At 41.2% G+C, this 26,562-nt stretch overlaps 1 protein-coding gene across 9 annotated transcripts in view; it reads right to left on the bottom strand.

The window, feature by feature from the left end:
• The window catches only part of LOC135310824 (adenomatous polyposis coli protein-like), a 129,605-nt gene extending 104,631 nt beyond the window's left edge, over positions 1–24,974 (bottom strand). For 2 of the 9 annotated variants that reach the window (XM_064439848.1, XM_064439856.1), the window contains exons 1-4: positions 24,597–24,680; positions 20,613–20,765; positions 3,190–3,274; positions 2,026–2,257 (exon numbers count right to left, since the gene is read on the bottom strand). In XM_064439848.1, the coding sequence (XP_064295918.1) occupies positions 2,026–2,257; positions 3,190–3,274; positions 20,613–20,747 (452 nt within the window). In that variant the 5' untranslated portion in view covers positions 20,748–20,765; positions 24,597–24,680. Of the gene's footprint in view, positions 1–2,025; positions 2,258–3,189; positions 3,275–11,036; positions 11,174–12,586; positions 12,692–20,612; positions 20,766–24,112; positions 24,353–24,596; positions 24,681–24,869 lie in introns of those variants that run through there. The other 7 variants (XM_064439853.1, XM_064439854.1, XM_064439852.1 and 4 more) reach the window with 7 other exon arrangements.
• Between the last annotated feature and the right edge of the window lie 1,588 nt (positions 24,975–26,562).

Raw genomic sequence — 26,562 nt, 5'->3', positions numbered from 1 at the left:
AAAAATGTTCGTTTTCTTTCCAAATTGTTTTAATATTCAGATTTGCAAATTCCATGAGTTCTCTGAAAGTCTCTTTCAATACAAACAACACAATCTACTAGAAAATAAATATCTGTTAAATATATGTTTAGAAACATGGAAACTTACTAAAATATGCCAAAAAATTTAACCACAGGGCACAGGAAAATAAGCGGTTACTTTTCCTTTCAGGAATCAGTGATTCCAGATGCACTGTCCTGTGTCCCCCACCCTCAAATTCTGATTCTTTTGGCTATTCAGGTTCCATGCTGATGCCCTAAGTGTTCTTACATGTCCCCTCAAACAGCGTAATGAATAGGGCAGTTTTGATTATTAATCATTTCACTAATAATGAAGCCAGATGTTACCTGACCATGTCTCTACAGATCATGTTCTCAGCAGCACAAATCTTCACCCCCTGAACTGTGACAGTAACGCCACTTGTGTAGTGTTTCATAACCAGACCAGTGAACTCATCTCAAATTAAAATATCCCTCTCCCTTTTTTTCCCCAGGTTATTTTAAACAAAGATCAGTTCACTGCTTAAGCTGTCATTATCATTGAGAAAAACATCCAAAAAACTGTCACCTTAGAATCCACAATAGTGGGAAAGGATCACAGGTCATAAAACAGATGTACTAACCACATTGAAAAACTCCAGTTGCTATAAATTAATACTCCTTGTTCTGAGTGACCTGGAGTTCATTTGAAGCTTAACTGAAAGCCCCAAGTACACCTAAAGATTTTACTATCATGTGGTAGAATACAGCACTGGAAAAAATACAAACAAGTACACTGTTTTGTTAAGATGGACAAAGACTACTGCAAGGTTCTTACTCTGAATAAGAACCAAGGTGCCCTGTCCCTATGAAATACCATACATGGAGAACTCTGTTCCATTAGTCTTGCTACTACTCTAGGCACTACGAAGAAAGACCATTTCAGTGGAAAACTGGAAGGGAAGATAGCCATTAGTTCAAAATGGCAGACACATTAGATTCTTAAAGACTGGAATGAACAAGTGGGAAGAGATTCCTAAATTAAGGGAAGATAGTCTCATACAACCCTTCATGAACCTAGATTTTATGAGAGGAAGCAAACATGATTAGTGACCCTGACTAGGAAAATGAAAAAAACTGAATGACTACTGGATGAGGATCAGAACAGACTCATTGGAAAGTGCTTCAATTTCATTGATAGGACTGAAAGAAAGGGGCCTAGACATAGTACCTTAGACGAAAAGTGTACCCCTTTCAGCTCTTGATTGCAAAAGTTTTACTAAACACCAGGAAAGGCCCTTTAGAGCAGGGGTTTCTAAAGTGCTACCCACCAAGTTTTTGTATTATGGTTCCAGCCAGCTCCGAGACAGACCTACCGCTAGCCAAAGCTGAGCCAATCAGCAACACTGGTAGTGCCTCTGTGATAACATATTTAAGAAAGGGTAAAAAAAATGCTGCACAGCAGCTGGGAGAGAGGAGTGAGAAAATGGGAGAGAAACAACCCTGCAGACACCAAGGTCAGTGAAGAAGGAGGGGGAGGAGGTGCTCCAGGTGCAGGAGCAGAGATCCCCCTACAGCCCACAGAGAAGACCATGGTGAGACAGGTTGTCCCCTGCAGCCCATGGAGGACCACATCAGAGCAGGTATCCAGCCTGCAGTCCGTGGAGGACCCCACACCACAGCAGGTAGATATGCCCTGAAGGAAGCTGCAGCCCATGGAGGGGCCACACTGGAGCAGGCTCCTGGCAGGAACTGTGGCCTGTGGAAAGGAACCCAGGCTGGAGCAGGTTTGCTGACAGGACTTGTGACCCCATGGGGGGACCCACACTGGAGCAGTCCATTCCTGAAAGACTGTATCCCTTGGAAAAGGACCCATGCTGGTTTCCTTGCCTGGTAGGATAACTATACCATTGATCAAAATCATATGCTAAATAGTAGGTGTATTAGTAAATTTTCATGTTAAAATTAGAAGTCAACCTGTACTGAATGAATAAATGAAGAAGTTTACCTCTCTCTCTCTAGCTCTTCTAAATAACCAGCGCTTTCTCTGCTTCCATTCATAAATCCTCTTCTTGGAAACGATCCTATGGGAACAGGACTGCACTCTCCTGAAGGGCTTGACACAGACCTTTCCCAGCTCCCATATGAACACACGGACACCTTTGGCCTTAACTTCACTCCAGGGAAGTTACTACTTTCCAAGTTCAGTTCTGGGTAATAAAGAGCAGACATTTTCAGAGCTGAAAACAAAGAGCAGCACAAAACTAAAAGATCATTTCTATCTTAATTTCATATTTCATTAACATATCCATGACTTTTTTGATGGAAACACTTAAAACGTTTTGCTTTGGGATACACAGAACATAATGTGACCAAAACCAGTCTTAATGGTACAGTTAGAGAATACTAATCCTCTAAATGAGGAGATGCCCAAACTACAATCCTGCCAACCAGAACAGTATCATGACACCAGTATGCCTGACTTTCTTAAAAAAATGGGCAGTGTGTGACATAAATATCATATGAATTGCTCTTGTGTCCCACTTCCTAATAGCCTCTTTCTCAGGGATCCCACAGATGCACTGCCATCATGTAAATGATAAGTGCTTCCACCATAGGGGCCTAAATGTAGACATCCTCTACAATATTTCTGGTTCTGTGATAGGGATAACAGATGTATGCAGGGAGTCATTGATCTGGGCTTGCTCTGCACATCCCATATAACAGGATGGGTACACATTCCACCACACGCTCTATGGAAGGGGGGGCATCAATTTTCAGCATGACAGATAGAGTTCTAGTAACGTGACAGGGAAAGGGCAGGGCATGTAAATGAATTCAGAAAATTGGTGGAACTAATCCACCACTAATTTAAACAATTAAAACTAGGGTGGTTTTTTTTCATGATGAAGTGAATAAAGTGTAAGATATATCAAATGCAATTCATATGAAGCCTTGGGGTAACAGTAGCAAAAGCACAAAAGCAACATAAGAACACATTCTTTTTTGAAAATATGTCTCAAAATAATTGACGAAAAATAACAGACACTGAGATTATGCCTAACTTCCAAAGTTAGCACTGGAAAGAAGATGCAGCTGAGTTGGAAAACTTTATCCTAAAGCAACAACTAAGAAACAAATGAACCTACTTAAAGCATAATTCTAAGTTTACCTTTAAGTCGTTCCATTAAGTCAATTTGTTCAGAAGATGCCGTTGTCTCATCTTCAATACTTCCTTGTAGCTGTTTCAGCACCTCCTATAAAAAATTAAGCATAATTAAGAAATCCTTACAGTAATAAACCAAGCTAAATACATCTTATCCTGCCCTCAAGTACACATTTATGCAACAGCTACTGTGACACTGATGTAAACTATTTAATGTGAGCAGTGATCAAGTGTCACAAATTTAATTTCCATCAAATATATTCTACAGTATTTCCCCAAACACTGTCACAATGTAAAGTCGATACTGAATGAATCATCTTCTCTGATAATACAATTTATCAGCTTATTTAAAAATTCCTCTCAAAGTGAGTATCATATCTCTAATTTACAGATGGAGAAATGGAAGCACAAACTACAGTCAAATTTCTTTGATCTGTGTTCTTAAAGTTAGTCTTGTAAATACAAAATTTGGATAAATAACTGAAAGTTACTAAAGAGTCTTGAACAGTGCATTTTTTTTGGACCTCAAAGATATCAGGAGAAACACTCTCCAGGTGTTTATTTTTTGTTGTTGTAGGTTGTTGGGTTGGGTTGTTTATGTGTTGGGTTTTTTTCTTCCTGCGAGGCCTTATCACCACTGTAAGCCAGCAGAGAGTCATATTTTCCTTACTACTACTATCATGCCTATGAGGAACAGATTTAGGGCTCCTTCATGGAGTCATATTATTCTGCTTACTACTACTACCATAATGCCTATGAGGCAAAGATTTAGGACTCCTTCATGCAGCCAAAGCTTCAAAGCTAAGAATATCCCTGCATGCTATCAAAACTACATACGATCAAATTATACAGCTAGAGGAAAATACTTCTAATGCATAAAAATAATCAGAGTAAATAATTAATAGTAGCTTAAAAGGGGCCTGTAAGTCCCCAGGTCCTAATACTCAGTGGCCTAAACTGAGGTGGAAAATAAATTGAGCAAGAATAAATTGAAAAGACTGGCCCCCCAAGGCAAAAAGCCCTTATTATAATTTAAAATATGATTTTTCATATTACAGAAAACAAAATATTTTTAGAAGCAGTAGTCAAGTAAAAACTCTAAGTAATGAGAGATACTCCATACTTGTCATACACAGACTCTACACCTAGAATCGTTCATCATCTGTTCAGACCTTAAATCTAATGAATTTTAGGTAATTACAAAAATCTCCACAACACTGTCTTGTTCTTTTAGGAAACTAGCATGCCTTACTGTCAATGCTATTAATTCTTGCAGCTTGTACAGCAGGTACACTTTAAATGCATTTTGCTCTGTTCGAAGAGAACAAAACCAGCATCTACACAAAGTCAAGATACTCTTCATTTTTAACAGATATAATATTGAGCCTTTCTGTACTCAAACTGTCGTTACTAGTTGTTGTGGTTTAGCCAGCAACTCAGCCCCACACAGCCACTCACTCACTCCCCCACCGGTAGATGGGGGAGAGAATCAGAAGGGTAAAGCTCATGGGTTGAGGTAAGAACAGTTTAATAATTAAACTGAAAACAACAACAACAAAAATGCAATGGAAAGGAAAACAATGAGAGAAGTGCAAAACCTGGGGTTGGGGGAAGGGGGCATGAACAACCAAAACAAGCCGCAGGTGACAGTGAAGAGAAAACCCACAAAAAAAACCACCAAAACCCACCAAACCAAAACAACCAACCCCCAAAAAACCCACCCAACAAAACAACCAAACACAAAACCAACCCAAACATCCAACATTTCCTCCCACTTCCTTCTTAGAAGTCATCTTCTCACCTCTCTGCATGACAGTTCTGCTATTTCAAAGATCATATTCAGGATACTTTACTACATTATGAGTCCTCTTGCTTCAAGGGCCAATATTAACAGCTAAGCAAAAATACTATCACCTTTTCCTGTGTTACCAAACTACATGGCTGAATGATGTCCAGGTAGCTAAGGACTGCTTTCTCTGAATATGAGGTAACAGCAAGTGCTAAACATCAGCATACCAGATCACATTTCTCAATTTTCTCTGCTACAATTCATTAGTTGGGGTTATAACTTTTATTTTTTAAATTTTCCACTTCTTTTTTTCAACTGTGTATGCTTTTTTATTTTTAGTCAACACTTAAAACTCTCCATTATTTCTTTTCCGTAGAAACACTGTTTAGATAACAATGTCATTATTAGGCTATGTGTTCTGGTTTAGAGCTTTACCTTTGTCTGACATGTACAAGTGGTTGTTTTAACCCGAAGGACTTAAATATGTAAAAGTTCTTGCAGGAAAATTACATATGCAGAAATTGGGTAATGCAGACATCTGTGTGGTGGAATAGCAAAAATAAGAAAGTGAATGCTAAACTTTATTCAGTTTAAATTCTGGTTTTTGACAGTATAATATTACCCTTATGTTTAACAGATAACAAAAAAAGAAAAATATATTAAGGAAGCAAGTGAAAACTTGTCAAAGAAGTTCAGGTATGGGGGTACCCAAGAGTTATAAGATTTCTCATCTCTCTCAAGCAATAAATTGAAATAGTGGGGACTATATAGAAAAGAACCAATGGCCAACAAGTCATATTTGCTTGAATTGCTGCGAGGGAGCCTATCACAGAAGAACTTAACGATCCACAAACAAGATGTGACTGGCTGATGAACTGATGAGATTGCTGACAGAAGGGTGACTATGATTTTCATTATCCAAATCTCATTACTCTAGTAAAGGAATTCTCTTAGGCTGTAATCTGCTTTTTCTTAAAGCCAAAAGGGTCATACCTGGATTTTTCCCAATTGCTGAAGAGAAGAGGGTGGAACAGGTTATATGTTACAGTTAAAAGTACAGCAATTTCATACTCTAGTTACTTTAGAACACTTTGATGACTATTACTTCTGACACTTCACGATATCTATTTTATCCCTTTGCTCTAAAATTTCTATTGTTAACACTTAAATTTGAGACAGGGCCACAGACATGTTCCCTCTATAGCACGGAAATATCCCTAAGCTCCAAGTCTGCAATCACTGCAGAGATTTTACTATATTGTTTTGGTCCATCAAGAAACTATAATCCACTGTGCTATATCTGACTTGATTTCTTAGCAGAAGTTATATCTGATATCTCAGATCACCTGGAAATCAGATTTCCAGTGACAGCTTTGAAACAATGTTAATATCCTAGAGTGTAACAGAATGCACACATGAATAACTAGTGTACTAAATTCAAGATTCAAATATAAACATTTCAGTTGCACCGCAGTTGGCTTAGTACCTGCAGCCTATTCAATAATAGCAATTCCAGATCTAATTTAATATAAACGTTTCTCTTGTCTTGAATGCTTTATGTTAAGATGTTGTAATATGAAAATCATTCTTCAAAAAACCCATTATTTCTGTATGCCTTGCTGAAACATTCTACTGTGTGTGATGTCAACTAAAAATCGTTTCTCCAAAGATAAAAGCAAAAAGGCAAGACAAAGCTAAACACACTCTTCATTTGGAAAAAAAAAAGAAAAGTCCTGTTATTTGACACAGTAAGTACCCCCAGCAAACTGTTCAAGTTTCTGGTACCTTAAAGTACAACAGGTCTCCATTAAATGCATACCTCTACCATCTACTTGAGGAATCTCATATATGCATATACACTGTATATGTGTGCATATCTATATATAGCTTATGAATTTTGCCATGTAGCAGGGATCTCTGAAAATCATAGAATCATAGAATCGTTAAGGTTGGAAAAGACCCTTAGGATCATCAAGTCCAACCGCTAACCTATCACTGCCAAGTCCACCACTAAACCATATCCTCAAGCACCACATCTACCCTTCTTATAAATACCTCCAGGGATGGAGACTCCACCACTTCCCTGGGCAGCCTGTTCCAATGTTTGACAATCCTTTCGGTGAAGAAGTTTTTCCTAATATCCAGCCTAAACTTCCCCTGGCGCAGCTTGAGGCCGTTTCCTCTCATCCTATCACTTGTTACTAGGGAGAAGAGACCGACCCGCACCTCGCTACAACCTCCTTTCAGGTAGTTGTAGAGAGCGATGAGGTCTCCACTCAGCCTCCTCTTCTCCAGGCTAAACAACCGCAGCTCCCTCAGCCACTCCTCATAAGACTTGTTCTCCCGACCCTTCACCAACTTCGTTGCCCTTCTTTGGACACACTCCAGCACCTCGATGTCCTTCTTGTAGTGAGGGGCCCAAAACTGAACACAGTACTCGAGGTGCAGCCTCACCAGTGCCAAGTACAGGGGCACTATCACCTCCCTGCTCCTGCTGGCCACACTATTCCTGATACAAGCCAGGATGCCATTGGCCTTGGCCACCTGAGCACACTGCCAGCTCATGTTCAGCCAGCTGTGAACCAACACCCCCAGATCCTTTTCCTCCAGGCAGCTTTCCAGCCACTCTTCCCCAAGCCTGTAGCGTTGCATGGGGTTGTTGTGGCCCAAGTGCAGGACCGGGCACTTGGCCTTGTTGAATCTCATACCGTTGGCTCCAGCCCAATGATCCAGCCTGTCCAGGTCCCTCTGTAGGGCCTTCCTGCCCTCCAGCAGATCAACACTTCCACCCAGCTTGGTGCCATTTGCACACTTACCGAGGGTGCACTCAACCCCTCATCCAGATCATCAATGAAGATATTGAACAGGACCGGCCCCAACACTGAGCCCTGGGGAACACCACTCGTGACCGGCCGCCAACTGGATTTGACTCCATACACCACCACTCTCTGGGCTCGGCCATCCAGCCAATTTTTAACCCAGTGCAGAGTGCACTCGTCAAAGCCGTGAGCAGCCAGCTTCTCCAGGAGAATGCTGTGGGAGACAGTGTCAAAGGCCTTACTAAAGTCCAAGTAGGCAACGTCCACAGCCTTCCCCTCATCCACTAAGCGGGTCACCTTATCATAGAAGGAGACCAGGTTAGTGAGGCAGGACCTCCCTTTCATAAACCCATGCTGGCTGAGCCCGAACCCCTGGTTGTCCCACATGTGATGCGTAACAGCATTCAAGATGATCTGCTCCATGACCTTTCCCAGCACCGAGGTCAGGCTGACAGGCCTGTAGTTCCCCAGATCCTCCTTCCGACCCTTCTTGTAGAGGGACATCACATTCGCTAGTTTCCAGTCATCTGGGACCTCCCCGGTTGACCAGGACTGCTGATAAATGATGGAGGGTGGCTTGGCGAGCTCCTCTGCCGGCTCCCTCAGTATCCTCGGGTGGATCCCATCCGGCCCCATGGACTTGTGAACATCCAGGTGAAGGAGCAGGTCGGAGACTGCCACCTCTTCAACAACTGGGACTTCATTCTGCATACTAGCTCCATTTCCCAGCACAGGGGCCTGACAACCCCGAGGACGACCAGTCTGACTATTAAAGACTGAGGCAAAGAAAGCATTAAGTACCTCAGCCTTTTCCTCATCTTTCCTGGCAAGGTTACCTTCCGCATCCAACAAAGGAGGGAGGTTCTCCCTGGCCCTCCTTTTGTCACTGATGTATTTATAAAAACATTTTTTGTTATCTTTAATGGTGGCGGCCAGTTTAAGTTCCAGCTGGGCCTTTGCCTTCCTAATCTTTTCCCTGCATAACCTCACAACATCCTTGTAGTCCTCCTGAGTCACCTGCCCCTTCTTCCAAAGGCGGTAAGCTCTCCTTTTTTTCTTGAGTTCCAGCCAAAGCTCCCTATTCAGCCAAGCCGGTCTTCTCTCCCACCTGCTCGACTTATGGCACATGGGGACGGCCTGCTCCTGTGCCTTTGAGACTTCCTTCTTTAATAACATCCAGCCTTCCTAGACTCCTTTGCCCTTCAGGACTGCCTCCCAAAGGACTCTGTTAACCAGACTCCTTAACAATCCAAAATCTGCCCTTCTGAATTTCAGGGCAGTGGTTTTGCTGACCCTCTTCCTTACTTCTCCAAGAATCAAAAGTCTGTCATGTCATGGTTGCTGAGCCCAAGACAGCCTCCGACCATCATATCACCCACCAGGCCTTCTCTGTTCGTAAACAGCAGGTCCAGCGGGGCACCTCCCCTGGTAGGCTCGCTTACCAGCTGCGTCAGGAAGTTATCTCCCACACACTCCAGGAACCTCCGAGACTGCTTCCTCTCTGCTGTGTTGTATTTCCAGCAGATATCTGGTAAGTTGAAGTCTCCCACGAGAACGAGGGCTAGAGATTGTGAGACTTCAGCCAACTGCTTGTAGAGTACTTCATCTGTCTCCTCATCCTGTTTGGGTGGTCTATAACAGACTCCCACCAGAATGTCTGCCTTATTGGCCTTCCCCTTGATCCTTACCCACAAGTACTCAACCTTATCATTACCGTCGTTGAGTTCTAGACAGTCAAAACACTCTCTAACATACAAGGCTACCCCTCCACCTCTCCTTCCTTGCCTGTCCCTTCTAAAGAGCTTGTAGCCATCCATTGCAGCGCTCCAGTTGTGCGAGTCATCCCACCATGTTTCCATGATGGCGACCACATCATAGTTTCCCTGGCGCGCAATGGCTTCCAGCTCCTCCTGCTGCGTGCATTGGTGTAAATGCACTTCAGTTGAGCTATGGATCTCATCTCCAACACAGGCATGCCACCCCTAGGCTCATCCCTAGCAAGCCTGGTTTTATCCCCTTCCCCCTTCATATCTAGTTTAATGTTAGGCTTCAAATTCTGATTTGCATGCACGTGGATTATTATATGCTGTATTTTATCATGACATAATGAACTAAGTTTTGTGCCAGATACAAAAATATCTCCTGTCATCTTTCTGTGCATTATAATTAGGACAGCATCACAGAATGGTAGGGGTTGGAAGGGTCCTCTGGAGATCATCTTGTCCAACACCCCTGCCTGAGCAGGCACACCTAGAGCAGGGGGCACAGGAACACATCCAGGCAGGTTTTGAATATCTCCACGGAAGGAGACTCCACAACCTCCCTGGGCAGCCTGTCCCACTGCTCTTTCACCCTCACAGGAAATAAGTTCTTTTCGCATATTGAGGTGGAACTTCCTGTGTTCCAACTTGTGCCCATTGCCCCTTGTCCTGTCATTGGGCACCACTGAAAAGAGCCTAGTCCCATCCTCTTGACACCCGCCCTTCAGATATTTATAGGTATTTATGAAGTCCCCCCTCAGTCTTCTCTTGTCCAGGCTGAACAAACCCAGGTCTCTCAGCCTTTCCTCATAAGGGAGATGCTCCAGTCCCCTGGACTGGACCATTAAACACTGATGAGCAGAGAAACAGACAGCTGATCAGAATAAAGCAGGGTTTTGTTGTTTGTTTGGTTTGGGTTTTTGTTGGTTTTTTTAAACACTGAACAGGCTAAGCAGGAGATTGGCCATAAAATGGGGAAGGTGAGTTAAAAGAAAATCTGATCACCTGCCTACTTAATCAGGGAGATACTGGATAAAAGGAGTCACAAGTTTTGAAAGAGACACTTCTCTGCAGTCATGTTAAAGTAAACTTTAACATTTGGGCAAGAAGAATAAAGGGTAGCAATAGCATCTGAAACCTTATGTACCTATAAGGGTAAAATTCTAAAAAAGGATGCAATTCAGCCACTGGAAAACCTGGTAATAAAGGATCAGCATTCACTGTTCTCTTAAGGCAAATAGACCGTTAAGTCCTACTTTCATACAAGGCTAACAAAGACCTCAAGTCCAGAAAGTATGACAGAGTATCTAAACACTGCAAGTCAGTTCGTTCCTGAAACATTCTGAACATCAATTTTTATTTTTATAAACAAACTTATACTAAAATACTGTCATGGTTTTAGCTGGGATAGAGTTCATTTTCTTCACTGCAGCTGGCATAGTGCTGTGCTTTGGACTTAGTATGAGAATAATATTGATAACACACCAATGTTTTAGTTGTTGCTAGGTAGTGCTTATACTAGTCAAGGACTTTTCTAGCTTCCCATGCTCTGCCTGGTGCACAAGAAGCCGGGACCGGCGGTGGCAGTCAGCGGGTGGCGAGCGGTTGCATCACTCGTTTGGTTCCCCCCCCCTGAGGTTTCGCCTCTCTCACTCTCCCCCCCGTTAATTCTCCTTTTCATTATATTATTACTGTTAGTATTACTATTACTGTTTTATTTTAATTATTAAACTTTTCTTATCTCAACCCACAAGTTTTCTTAATTTGGCCCTTGTGATTCTCTTCCCAGTCCCACTGGGGTGGGGCAGTGAGTGAGAGGCTGTGATACCTGATACCAGCTTCAAAAGAACATGCAGCCCCCTCTAATCAGAGCAAAACAGCTAAGTTTAAAATACTTGGAATACTTTGCGAATAAGACAGCTTTAGAACTTGCTATACATGATCATATAGAAGGGAGTCTGGAGGCACTGTATCCTTGAGTAGAATAAATAAGGGAGATGTGCTAGAATAAGCTAGTTCGGTATCATTAAGAATTGTGTAACCAAGCCAAAAACAAACTGAGCATGCCCAGAGACTGAGTTCAACCAGCGGACACGGTGAGGAAGACTATCGATGACCACCAGAGGACCCTGGAAGATCACCAAGGAACATGAATGCACGTGTGTTAAGGACATTTGCATATATTAATGAGTTCCAAGAATAGCGTGGATATGGTAATTATTTCATAGAAATTTAATTAATATGTATCTTTTGATTGCATATAACCCCTGTAGTAGAGCAACTTGGTGCACACACTAGGTGGAGTGATCCCCTGTTCGCCTGGCAGTGCAATAAAGAATGCCTGCTTTCTAAAACTACAAATTGAGTTTTAGAGGGTTCTTATATTTGCCGACTTACGGTATCAGCTGTGTGGTGCTTAGTTGCTGACTGGGGCTAAACCATTACAACATTCAAAGCTAGAAGTATTACATTTTTTTATTTTTAAGTTTTTCTCTTTTCAGTGAAACAACCAAGCTACTCTGTTCCATTAAGATGCTAAATTGCTAGCCAGTCTGTTATTCCTGTTATGATTTGTATGTTCATCCCCTTAAATAGTCATTAAAAGATATTCTAGAAAGTTATATTTGCACACTCGGTTCTAATAAGAAATAAGGTTTCTTATTCTCACAAACCCAGCGTGACAGAAACAAGATGATGTCATGGTGCCTTTCATCTTTAGCACACTTCTTACCTTTAATACTGCTAATTCAATTACTAATTAAATCAACCACATGTCGTGGTACAGCCCTAGTCGGCCAACTAAACACCACGCAACCGCTCGCTCACTCCCTTCAACCCTGTGGGATGGGGGAGAGAACAGGAAGAGCAAAAGCACAAAAAAAACCCACTTGTGGGTTGAGATAGGAACAGTTTAATAATTAGATTAATAATTATAAAAATTATGATTATTAGAGTAATAACAATAATGATAATATAATAAAAGGACAAGGGAAGAAGGGAAAAAGCCAGAAAACATAAACAATACAACCGCTCACCACCCACCGACCAACGCTGCTGGTTCCCAAGCCGCGATTGCGGCCTTCCTCCCCCAGCCAGCTCCTCCCAGTTAACATACTGGGCATGACGTTACATGATAATGAATATCCCTTTGGCCAGTTTGAATCAGCTCTCTTAGCTGTACCCCCTCCCCTCCCGGCTTCCTGTGCACCCAGCAGAGCATGGGAAGCTAGAAAAGTCCTTGACTAGTACAAGCACTACCCAGCAACAGCCCAAACATCTGTGTGTTATCTCAACATTGTTTTCGTGCTAAGTCCAAAGCACAGCACTATGCCAGCTGCAGTGAAGAAAATGAACTCTATCCCAGCTAAAACCATGACACCACAGGAAGCATATACGACACTGCAATAAATCTAGGAGATTATATTCTACTGGTTTAAAATAATTTCCAACCACATTATCTTATCTTTGCTTAAAATTGCACAAACACATTCACAATCTTCAAGACATCTTCTCATTTGTTTTTGTATTTAGTCAAAATCCATTCCAATCCAGGATAACAATGCATCACAAGGTTACTCTACCATCTAATTAGCAGGGGGGAAAAAAAACCACCAACAACCCAAAAAAAAAACCACCCCACAAAACATTATCCACACCAAAAATAAACCATAAACCATTCTTGGACATCAAAGAAGAAGAAAAAAAAAAAAACCAAAATAAAAACCACCACACAAAACAAAACTTGAAAACCCCACATCCCACAGAAAATTACTAAAACTAAAACCTTTGAGGGCAATGATCTGCTAAAAAAACCTCTAAAAACCAAGTAACTATAAAAATACCACCAAGCAGCTCACGATTTCCCCAAAACAAAAGTTTAAACATTGCTTTCATTTCAGCATGTATTTAGGTAAAAAGCTTTTGCCATTTTTGCATCTTTTTTTTGTTGATCTTCTCCATCTATTCATCCTGTACAAGACAATAACAAATTGCATCTGAAAGAATAAAAAGCTAAATACAGAAGTTACATCACTGCTTACCAAAGTGTTTGGACCAGAAAGAGACAGCTCACATATTTTGACATATTTTATGAACCAACATGAACCTTTAACATTAAAAATTGAAAACACTACTGAAAACATTAAGACCATGACCAGTTAAATAAACACTGAAGTAGGAGATTTTAGAATGTATATTTAAGACTACAGGTGACCAAAATTCTTGCCTTTAAAAAATTTAAATAAGGATTTTTTTTCAATCTCAAGTATTCTAAAGAAGAAATGAACTAGACAATTAGCCAATTCATGTTGAATTTACCTTATCAAATTAAGAAATCACAAAATGCAAATCAGCTTCAAAATGGCACAAAATAAATTTACTTTGAAATAGCTGCCACAAAAAACTCCACACCTGTACGTTATATTAAAACCTATCTTCCTTTCCTCTTTGAGTTTGAAGTTAAAATGCTACTTTGTGATAATGTATTGGGTTTAGATGGCAAGGAGATGGTAGCAGGGGTCTATAGGGGTGGCCTCTGTGAGAGGACACCAGAGGTTGCCCTGGTGCTGGACAGAGCCAGTTACAGATAGCTCTGTAGCAGACCCACCACTGCCCAAAACTGGACCAATCAGTGATACTGATGGCATCTCCATGAAAACATATTTCAGAAAGGGTAAAAAAAAAAGGTGCAGTAGTGTGCAAGAGAAGAGCAAGAGTGGGGGAATAAAGAAAAAAAAACAAAACAAAACAAACCACCGCGACCAAAACACTGCAAGAAACAATCCTGCAGAGACCAAGGGCAGTGAAAAAGGAGGGGGAGGAGGCACTCCAGGTGCAGGAGCAGATTCCCCTGCAGCCTGTGGAGGACCCCAGCCAGAGCAGGTGGATGTGCCCTGAAGGAAGCTGCAGCCTGTGGGAAGGGCCCACGCTGGAGCAGGGGAAAAGTGTGAGGAGGAAGCAGCAGCAGAGAGGAATTCTTATGAACTGACCGTAGCCCAACCCCACTGTTCCCCATGTGCTGCGCAGGCGGGGGATAAAGGAGTTGGGAATAAAGGAATGAAGTTGAGTCTGGAAAAAAGGGGTGGGGGTAAAGCTGTTTTACTTTTTGTCTTTGTTTCTCACCAGCCTACTCTATTTTTAAGTGGCAATAAATTAATTTTCCCCAAGTCAAACCTGTTTTGCCTGTGACAGTATCTCAACCCATGAGCTTTTTTTCCATCTTATTTCCTCCCCCTATCCTATTGAGGAGGGGGAGTGAGAGCACAGCTGGGTGGGGGTCTGGCAGCCAGCCAAGGTCAACCCACCACAGATAAGTATTTGAAATTTTTTTTTTTTTTTTTACTTTGCCAACTACCACAACATATACTAGAGGTCTTCTAGACCACTAAGCACTATATAATTTTAACATTAATATGCTATTATAGTCATGCTTTTTAACTGAATTAACACGAGTAGCTAAGCTGAATCACTGCAGAAATACTATGTATTCTTTCATCTCAACTACTGACTTTTATTCAACGACTGTTGTAATAGTCAAAGTATTTTTTTTTCTTCTTCAAAAAGTGTATTCATCAGTGATGCTGAAAAAACGGACAACCTTTTCCTGGTGAAGTTTGACTTTCCTAAATTTCCAGAAGGAATTTATATAGCTGCATAAAGTATTTTTGCTGTTATCTAACACAATGGAATACCAAAAGTACTTAATCTCAACTGGTTTTATTTAACACTGAACCATGATTCATATTTAAAAATAATGAAAAAATTGAAAATGTTCATTTGTAGCTGTCAGAAAAGGAATACTTTTTTAAAAAATTTTTCTCTCCAGGAGTATTCTCCAAAACATTAGTTTAAAATTGTCCAAACAGCAATAGTGACAAGGCACTTTTAACATGTCCTCATGAAGACTGCACTAAAAAAAAATTAGTGAGGCTTAGGACAGTGTAAGAAATATAATCATAGAAATAAGCCAGTCAATACTTTTCTCAAGACTTATTCAAGCATGCTTCACAGCATAAAAGAGCAAAATATAAGGCTTATCTTTGCTCTTACAGCAGAGAAAGAGGAATGAGCAGAGAGTTAAATGCATAAACCTCTTCTGTAGGGAGCAGAAAATGCAGCTTGTACTTACATGATTTCATTCCCTTTAGGACATACATTAGAATGCTTCTCAAATAATTTAAGAAATCAAAACCAGTTCAAATAACATTCTTCCTATTTTATTATCGATACATGTGGACACAATAGAGAGGCAATTAAATGAATTGGAAAATATTATATAGAATATAAATTTACACATATTATATAATGATGAAAGGGAAAGCCTTTTAATCACAGAACACTGTGTACTATGTTGTTTTCTTACAAGACAACACATTACTCATTTTACTGTAAAACCCAAGCAGAGACAGAGTGAATGTGGAAATCAAGCATGACGTAAGTTATTATTTTGCTTCTTCTTGAATACCTGAGGTTAAATTACATGTACTTAATTCCCACCAAGATCTTACATGTGGAAAAAGCTATTTCATATTAATATATTACATATTACATAAAGAAATATATGCTCTGACAAAAAATTCTTGTCAGTTACACAAACTAAGCAGAAGAGTGTTCATTTGTTATTTTATATATATAAAAATTGAGGTCTTTCTGACAAGAATTCTACATTTACAGGCAGAAAGTAGATATAACTAGCACTGGACCAATTTTTGTCTCTTTGAATTTTACAGGTTTTGAACAAAAATAAAATTGCTATCTCCATCTTTTTTCTAAATTTCTTCATAGTCTGTGTTTTATGTAGTTACTCTCATTACCTACACATCTAGACTTTAACAATTCTCCTATATTTATTATCCCGCATCATTGTTGCACTGACTGTAAAATAGCATATCTGTTTATTTAAAGAGAACATTTTTTCCTTACTATTTCATCCTACAGTAAGCTAATAGCAACAGCTGCATTTCCCAAGTTTGTCATAATATTCTAAGGGATTTCTTTTGTTTGAACAGTCAACCCCTAAGAAAACACAAATTAAAAAACAAAGTGGACATTGTTTTATTAATCATTTTGGCACCCCTGATATCGCATCCATCTTCATTTACCCCAACATTTCTTCTGGTCTGCAAATGGACAGTTTTCACTTTTAAATATGAAACTTAGCTTTAAACATGAAGCATTCAGACATTATTCTTATACAGGTCAGTAGCAGTTTATAATAAAGCATCTACAAGATGAGCTCACGTTAAGCTTTTAATTCTAGGACGATTATCTTACATTTCTGAGAGAGGAATTATTAAAATGAGGCACACTTGCAGAACATTTTTAACACTACTGCTTACAAAATCTCTTTCTTTAGAAATATTCAATATCGTCTTTAAAATGCCCTTCCCATGTATATTATCTAATTAGTTGTGTAAGGAAATAAGGCAGAAAAGGAGATACAAGTAAACATATCAACAGTCCAAAGAATCGCCATGAGATGTTTCTACCCTAGCCCACAGAACAAAACAAATGGTATAAGAATGACAATGTTGCTATAAACACATCATAGAATCGCAGCTCATCTCCCCCAATACCAACTCCCTTTCTCCCATTAATATTTGGAATTGTATTGGGTGGGAGAGGCTGCTAGGGCTCTATTTCATCTCAGAGATAATTATGTGCTATCCCAAAGGATTGGTTTTTCAAAGTATTTGGACTTTTACTTATTTATACAGTAGCTAAAGAACCAGAAGTGAAAGTTGAGAGTCCTTCCGATTACTTTTCTTGTAATTGTTCTTAAACATGGCGCTAGAACTACACAAACCATAAAGCAAGCAGTCTCTTTCAGTGAAACAAAGCCACCACGTGCCTTGTCCTAAAGCTTATAAAGCTAAAATTATCTCTTGACCAAAGAGGATCCTGCAATAATCTCAATTTTTTTTCACCCACAGACTCCAATTCCCAAGATAATTCCTAAACCATCTTTCAAATTCAAGATACAGCAAAGCGAGGTTTGAACACTTTTCAAATGCATCTAAAACAAACAAGGGAAAGAAACAGTGTCTCACTTCAGGTCCAGAAGCAAACACTCATGAGGAATAGAGCTGGTTGAAATTTTTTTATAGAATAGGGATTAAAAAAAAAAACAAAAACAAAAAAAAACCACAAATAAAATAATTTAAAAACCCAAGTTAATCTAAACAATCCCCTCCACCCCAAATGAAGAGAAACATACTGAGTTCAGTGGAGGTTTTTTAGGACACATTCCTCAGGTGCGGGAAAGCATTTCAGAAAAATAAAATATTAAATATCTACTCAAAGTATACTAATAAAGACAGTTCAGTGGAGTGTGACAGAATCACTTTCTGTTTGGTGATCTGCCAGATATGAAGTAAGTACATAAAGCTGTCCCACATCCCAAATTAATGCCCTAGAGACTACCTTATACAGCTGGTCTGTTTCTAAGTCACTGGAGATTTAATTATACACACAAAAGTCAAAAGAAAAAAAAAACTAAGATAACTATATGGGGACAAAGGGGGGGGGGAACGGACAGATGGGATGGGACACAGGACAACGACCCACCAAACATTTCTGTCCCTTTTTCAAACTATGAGGAAGATAATCACATCTCCTACTCTTCACTCCCTTATTTTAGACTGCAATGACAGGGAGAAAGGGAGAATTATTGATATTTGTTATACTGTTTTTCTTAAGATAATACTATAAGTGACAGATCTAGCTCAAATTTTCTGATACATAGTTAAGCAAACAAGCAATATTTTTCAGAGCTGTTAATGCCAAACGTAGCTTCAAGTAGCTGGTGTAAAGGACTATAATCATAAAATCGTTTAGGTTGGAAAAGACCCTTAAGATCAAGTCCAACTATTAACCTATCACTGCCAAGTCCACCACTAAACCACGCCCCAAAGCACCACATCTACACCTCTTATAAATACCTCCAGGAGTGGTGACTGAACCACCTCCCTGGGCAGCCTGTTCCAATGTTTGACAATCCTTTCGGTGAAGAATTGTTTTTCCTAATATCCAGCCTAAACTTCCCCTGGCGCAGCTTGAGGCCGTTTCCTCTCATCCTGTCACTTGTTACTTGGGAGAAGAGACCAACACCCACCTCACTACAACCTCCTTTCAGGTAGCTGTAGAGAGCGATAAGGTCTCCCCACAGCCTCCTCTTCTCCAGACTAAACAACCCCAGCTCCCTCAGCTGCCCCTCATAAGACTTGTGCTCTCCAGACCCTTCACCAGCTTCATTGCCCTTCTCTGGACACACTCCAGCAACTCAATGTCCTTCCTGTAGTGAGGGGCCCAAAACTGAACACAGTATCCGAGGTGCAGCCTCACCAGTGCCGAGTACAGGGGGATGATCACTTCCCTAGTCCTGCGCTGGCCACGCTATTTCTGATACAAGACAGGATGCTATTGGCCACCTGGGCACACTGCCAGCTCAGATTCAGCCAGATGTTGACCCAGGTCCTTTTCTGCCAGGCTGCTTTCTAGCCACTCTTCCCCAAGCCTGTAGCGTTGCATGGGGTTGTTGTGACCCAAGTGCAGGACCGGGCACTTGGCCTTGTTGAATCTCATACCGTTGGCCTTGGGCCCATCAATCCAGCCTGTCCAGGTCCCTCTGTAGAGCCTTCCTACCCTCAAGCAGATCAACACTCCCGCCCAACTTGTGTCATCTGCAAACTTACTGAAGGTGCACTCAATCCCCTCGTCCAGATCATTGATAAAGATATTAAACAGATCTGGCCCAAATACTGAGCCCTGGGGAACAACTTGTGACCGGCCACCAACTGGATTTAGCTCCATTCACCACAACTCTCTGGGCCTGGCCATCCAGCCATTTTTTTTTACCCAGCGAAGAATAATTTCACTACAATTCAGAAAGCAGAGTAATTTTAATCTTGCAGTGCAATGCAAAGATTAAATGTAACTAAAAAAATATGTAGTTATTTCAAGTGTTGTCATAACTAATGACAGTAATCCAGAACACAAGAAAAATTTTCTTCTTATAATGAATATATAGCTCAATCTAGATGCTAGAGAAAAAGAAAGTTCAATTTAATATACATTTAAATTGCTACATTCATCAAATCAGCACGTTTCATATAAAGTAAACAATAAATCTACCACATGAACACAGTAAAGCAAGGAGATGGGCATACAAATGTTGTTTAATGTTTAGAGTATGCCTACGCTATACAGTAGTATATACAGTGATACCAACAATTTCTAAGTCATGTTAGCTTAGGTACCAAACGTAGCCCAGTTTTCCTAGCTGTAGCACCAAGAAACAGGATTTGTCAGCTCAGGAAAAGCACTACATTAATGCAGCTACATTGCTTGTGAAACTCTCCCCCGTTCAGTGCCATGTATCACACAAAATACAACTGCACCTATAGATGGATTTTGATCAGTAGGGAGATAAACGCCATCTGAGCTTAGTGTCTCCTCTTGGATAGGTGGCTCCAAAGGCTTACACCTAGCCAATAAACACTAGACAGACACATTTGGGTGAAATTAGTAAGTATAGATTTAGGCCTTGAGAGAGACTGGAGACTTGTGGTATTATTTTAAAATGAGCTTTTCTTTTTGGGATGTTAAGTAAATATTGTAATAAAACTAAAAATTTTTTAAAACTTACCTTAAAACACTGAATATCTCCAGTCTCTCTACTGTTTTCAAAAGCTGAGCAATGCCCGCTTTGTCATAAACTATGTCAACAGACTGGACTTCCTGCTGGGAAGTACAACAGTGGTAAAATGGTAGGGCTTATCATGAAAGACCAGAAAAGAAGATATGAAAACGGAAAGGCGTATCTAAAAACTGTTTTGAAATGTTGTTTTAGTTTTCAAATTTCAAAAAACAGTTTTCATAATCAAGTAGATTTGATTAATAATTTTCCCTTACACAGCATGGAAAAATATTTCTGTAGGAATCTAAAAAAAAGGCACATAAAATTTCTTGAGCAATACCAGTCCATTAAAACATTCATACATAGTCAAAACCAAAAGGCAATAACAGAAATGGTGATACACACAGACATATGGGCTGCAATACCTTCATATTAGATGCCTCAGTTTCCAGCTTCGTTAGGTGATTTGAGTTGTCCTCTAGCTCTTGTCGAAGGCTTGAGTTCTCCATCTTTAATACCTCAACTTGCTTTAGCAACTGGTCATATGAAGCTGCAGCCATCCTGGGCTATCCTCAGCCCTGGAAAAATAAGAGAACATACTAGATTTAAATGTTTTAGAAAAGAAAACAAAACCCAAACAAACAAAAACAAAAAAACATACACATCTAAACATAAAATCACACCTCAATCTTTCCCATTTATCACTCAACTTACTAAACATTTCATTTAAGGCCATTAAACCAAACTATTAATGCCTAGAACTAACATCAATTCAATAGCTTTTTTTCAGTAGGCTTCCATTTGATACATTATTCAGCAAATGGAAGATGATGATAATTGCTTTAGGTATTAGGGGAAGCCACAATACACAAGGGGAAATCATACCATTATACAAAAGCATCTGTCATGGTTCAGCCCCAGTCAGCCAACTAAACACCACACAGCCGCTTGCTCACTCCCCCCACTACCCTGTGGGATGGGAGAGAGAATCGGAAGAGCAAAAGCAAAAAAAGAAAACTTGTGGGTTGAGATAAGAACAGTTTAATAATTAGAATAATTATAATAATGATTATTATTAGAGTAATAACAATAATGATGATAATATAATAAAAAGGAAAAGGGAAAAAGGGAAAATAACAGAAACACAAGTGATACAACTGCTCACCACCTGCCAACCAACGCTACCCATCCCCAAGCCGCAATTGCTGCCTCCCTCCCCCAGCCAGCTCCTCCCAGTTAACATACTGGGCATGACGTTTCTCATGGTTTCAGCTGGGATAGAGTTAATTTTCTTCACTCTAGCTGGTGTAGTGCTGTGCTTTGAAATTAGCATGGAAAAAAAAAAAAAAAACAACCCTGTTGAGATAACACACAGATGTTTGGGCTGTTGCTGGGCAGCGCTTATACTAGTCAAGGACATGTCTAGCCTCCCATGCTCTGCTGGGTGCACAAGAAGCCGGGAGGGGAGGGGGCACAGCTAAGAGAGTGGGTTCAAACTGACCAAAGGGATATTCCATATCATGTAACATCATGCCCAGTATGCTACCTGGGAGGGGCTGGCCGGGGGAGGAGGGAGCAATCGCGGCTCGGGGACGGGCAGCGTCGGTCGGCGGGTGGTGAGCGGTTGTATCGTTCGTGTTTCTGCGTTTTTGTTCCCTGTTTTCCCTTTCCTTCCTTTTCCCTTTTATTAACATTACTGTCATTATTATCATAATCATTTATCATCATCATTCTATTGTAGTTATTAAACTGTGCTTATCTCAACCCACAAGTTCTTTTGCTCGTCCGATTCTCTTCCCCATCCCACAGGGGTGGGGGGGGGTGAGCGAGCGGCTGCGTGGTGTTCAGTTGCCAGCTGAGGCTGAACCACGACAACGTTACATGATAATGAATATCCCTTTGGCCAGTTTGAATCCGCTCTCTTAGCTGTGCCCCCTCCCCTCCCAGCTTCCTGTGCACCCAGCGGAGCATGGGAAGCTAGAAAAGTCCTTGACTAGTACAAGCACTACCCAGCAACAACTAAAACATCTGTGTGTTATCAACATTGTTTTCATACCAAGTCCAAAACACAGCACTATGCCAGCTGCAGTGAAGAAAATTAACTCTCTCCCAGCTAAAACCATGACAGCGTCCTTACTTTTAAGTACTTTAATTATAACAATACGAAACCAAGGATATAATAGATCATAGAATCGTTTAGGTTGAGAAAGACCATTAAGATAATCAAGTCCAACCGTTAACCTAGCACCACCAAGTCCACCACTAAACCATGTCCCTAAGCACCACATCTACACGTCTTATCCAGTTCAGTTTGGGGCAAGTCTTCCAGGCCTGCTAATTTAAAAATACTTATCATAGTATACTTATCCTTCACAGGTTTTAATACTCTCCTTGTACACTCACTGAAAAATACTCCATCCTCCTCAGGTCATAAAAGCCCATTATCCTGATTCTTTCCAGATAGAGCACAAAGATATTAAAGATATTTGTGCCTTTTCCAGTATCGCCTAAGCCTTACTAAAATAGCTTCTGTTGTAAACCTATTTATCTTCCTATCTCTATATGCACTGAAACCCAAACATGCCTACTCAAGTAGAAGGGAGGTTATTTTGGTTTGGTTTGGTTTCTCCCCCCTCATCTAGATTATGTGGGCACATAGACACAACAAGGACACTAAAAGGGCTCTAAGACTTTGGGTATAGTTAAACAGAATTAAGAAAACAGTGTGGAATAAGAGTGTCCATGAATGGAACAGCAGCGTTGCAAAATGAACGAGAACAGGAACTGAAGGTACGAGACTCATATGAAGCATGCCCAGGTCATCAGTCAGAGAGATGCGGGAAGGAGTAGAAAACAGCCATCACTGAAAACTGTTCTTTGCTTATTCACAAGCTTGTCATTTTAGTAACAAGGACTTCATTGCAAACTCAGTAAGTTAGAGTTGTCTTTGTCAAACCTTTTTTGTGCATCGTTGCATTTAACAGAACTAAGGAGGAGGAAAGTGTTTTATCAGTTTCTTGGAGTCTCCTTAAAAATACAGAAGTCTGGCTCCAGGAAACTACTTTCAGTGCATATATTTATGTATTTTCAAAGAACTGTAATTTTGATAAAATATTCAGAAATTAAGTGCATTAGAAATAACAAAAAGGCAAACTAAATATTAAAAATAAAGTATAAAAATATTAAGATGCACTTTCAACAGAACAAAAAACAGAGAAAGGAAAGGATTTAAGTTTAAATTAATCTATATTGTATTATTCATATATGCACAACAATAAAAATACTTCTATACAAACTAAAGTTGTACATGTCCTGCTACACCTTTAAAAGGCATCTTTCAACATGTGTATCCAAACCAGTCTAAACTGAGTTTTGCTGATCCACTGAAAAAAACTATCAAATGAAAAATACTCCCTACAGTTCACAAAGTCCTACACCTAAGTCAACAGAAGAGATTAAGTTTTGACTCAAATAGTAAATCTGATCCAGTAATTTGGCAGCACGTGTCTTCCAAAAAATCTTGTTTTTGCAAAACCAAGGTGTATTTTGATGGCAATGACCTAACTACTAGAATAAAAGCTGCGTATCTGACAAAGAAAAAGGGCCCACTCATTAACATTTCCCAGAGCATTCAGGTTAAAGCACAGATCTAAGCACATCTTTGTAGTGTTAAATACATTTTTAAGAAGTCAGAGAATTTTAGGGTTCGTTAAACATACAACATTCCTCTTATAAGAATCCTCAGTATTTCTGCTGCTACATAGCTCGCAGTTGGCCACCTATCCAGTGCATTTCTGAGTGCAGCAGTACAGCCCTCATTTTCCAGCGAAGAGAAAAAGCTGCTCCAGTGAAGCGCCGAGGCGGCGCCGCCGCGTGCTGTAACTAACAACGCCGGGCTAGTGCCACACACAAGTGAGCGCCTTACCGTTTCACAACGGGACGTGCGTCATCCCCAGAGGAACATGTTCATGTTCCGACCCCACAGGCAAGGGCTGCGCATCCTGAAATACCTGCCTCCCCTCCCTCTTCTCCCCATCACTGCAGGGCGGCACAGCCGCGGCAGGGCACACCGGTAGACGCTTTGTGACCCTCGCCGGCAGCTGCCGCTGTGGCAGCGCGAGGGGACAGGACGACCTGCTAGCCATATATCCCTTCCATTCTTCGTTATCTGATGCTCCTTTCCTTAGATACAGTTCCTCCCCTCCCCCACCCCTTTTCATGTCAACAAGCCTTTTTCTTCCTCCCCGCCCCCGCCTATTTTAACTACAAAAGCGTTTTTTCTCCCTTTCCGACGCCACTGCCTCCGTCACAGGCGTGGCTGAGCACCGCAGGGAGCCATCCTCGGTTCCCCCCGCAGCAAGGCCACCAGGATCCGGCGGCTCTGTGTCGCCACGCGCGCATACACTCACCCCATCTCTGTAACCGCTTGTGCTTCAATCCTGCTACCAGCAGCCCCACCCACGCCCAGCAACTGCGCTAGTGCCACGACCAATACAGCCCCCCCAGTCACGTGCCGCCCGGCGCCGCCGCACAGCCAAGGGGCGGTGCACCCCGGAGATTGTCGTTCGTTCGTCCTTCCTCCCCCCACCCCACCGCTCCCCGCCGCTGGAAAACAGTTGCGTATTCCGGGATATCGCCCTAGACGGGAGGGCTTAGGCGAGAGCCGCTTCCTGAAAACGTACGTTTTGCTGCATTTAGCACTTGCTGAAACGACGGCGAGCTGATGCTCTCGGCACCGGGAGCAGCCCTGCCAAACGCAGCGCGCGTCACCGACATTAAATGCTTCAGAGGGGTAACGAGCAGCCGCGCGGACTGGACAGCACTGTCACGAGGAGGGCGCTTACCCTGAGTGGCTACTGCATTCCTCTAACGCGGATTCATCCACAGCGTTAAGGGGGGGGGAAGTAAAAAAGTAAACCCACACCACTCGGCCGCAACAGTGAAAAGCAGGATCCAAGGGTATACCTCTGCTTGAAAGTTAATGCAGACGAAGCTAGATAAGTTAAAGCACTATTTGCATCTGAATAACTGTGCAGAGACACTTTCATTCCAGAATAACAAGGCTGTGTTAATCTCAACCAATATTACAATGCTATGGAAAGGACACACCACTAAGTACTTAAGCCATCTAAAATCTGTTGCCAGTCTGAATACACCTACTGTACACACATTGCAGAATACAGAATATGATTTCTATTAAAGCATGTGTGACCAGTACTCCTTGTTTAACCAATGCTATTTTCTAAGACAAACAGCCATAATATTTAAGTGTGCTGATCACATATCACCCCCTTCTCTCTTCTCCTTTTCAACACTGTTGTTGTCACCAGGATGCGATGACCCCTGTTATAGAACAGATAAACCCCCATCAGCATTAGGACAATACTATTTGCCTACCAAGCACTGTTGCCAGGATGTGGTGCCACCTGATATGGAACAGGGAAGCGTAACAGCATGTGAGATATTGACTATAAAATCAAGCAGCTGCAAGTCCTAAGTGGGACTTAGACCAGAACTGCTGTTGGATGGCAAAACCCATGATCCCCCAGTGGTCAGGGATGCCTCCACCATTTTCTTCCTCCTCCAAGGACTGAGAGACTCCATGTTCTTTTAGGTAAAGACTGAATCTAGATTACGATTACTGTATCACACGCTGCTTATTAAGAATTTGACCCAATCTGGTGACTTAAAAGTCCAGGTGACTAAAAACTCTATAGAGTAAGAAAGCTACGCTGATTACTAGAAACTCTGCTTAAATGAAAGCTATGCTAACTGCTAGAAATTTTGTGTAACAATAAGCTAACAATCCCTAGAACCACCTGCCTGTCCCTGTAGCGTTAAGTGACAACATATGCTTGTACTCCAGACTTTTGGGTAGGTTTTGAACCATGGAGAGGGCAGGCAAGATGTTATCATAAATGCAGAAGCATGTCCAATTCTGTATTTCGGCATTGTTGCGGTTTAGCCCCAGCCAGCAACTCAGCCCCACACAGCTGCACGCTCACTCCCCCACCAGCGGGATGGGGGAGAGAATCAGAAGGGTAAAAGTGAGAAAGCTCATGGGTTGAGATAAGAACAGTTTAATTATTAAACTAAAACAATAATAATGAAAACAACAACAATAATATAATGAAAAGGAAAATAACAAGAGAGAGAGGTAAAACCCGGGGGGAGGGGGGGAAAGGGGAATAATCAACCAAAAGATCAATGTGCCATCAGCACTATACCAGCTACAGTGAAGAAAATTAACTCTATCCCAGCCAAAACCAGCACATTCTCCACCCCTTATTCCATACCATTTATGCCATGCCTAGGTCCCATAATATCCAATACAACCTCACCAACCACCACCCCCCTTCCCATTCTTTGACATAA

The sequence above is a fragment of the Phalacrocorax carbo genome (assembly GCF_963921805.1).
Source record: "Phalacrocorax carbo chromosome W unlocalized genomic scaffold, bPhaCar2.1 SUPER_W_unloc_11, whole genome shotgun sequence".
NCBI lineage: Eukaryota > Metazoa > Chordata > Aves > Suliformes > Phalacrocoracidae > Phalacrocorax > Phalacrocorax carbo.
This window is presented reverse-complemented; position numbering and strand designations above follow the sequence as displayed.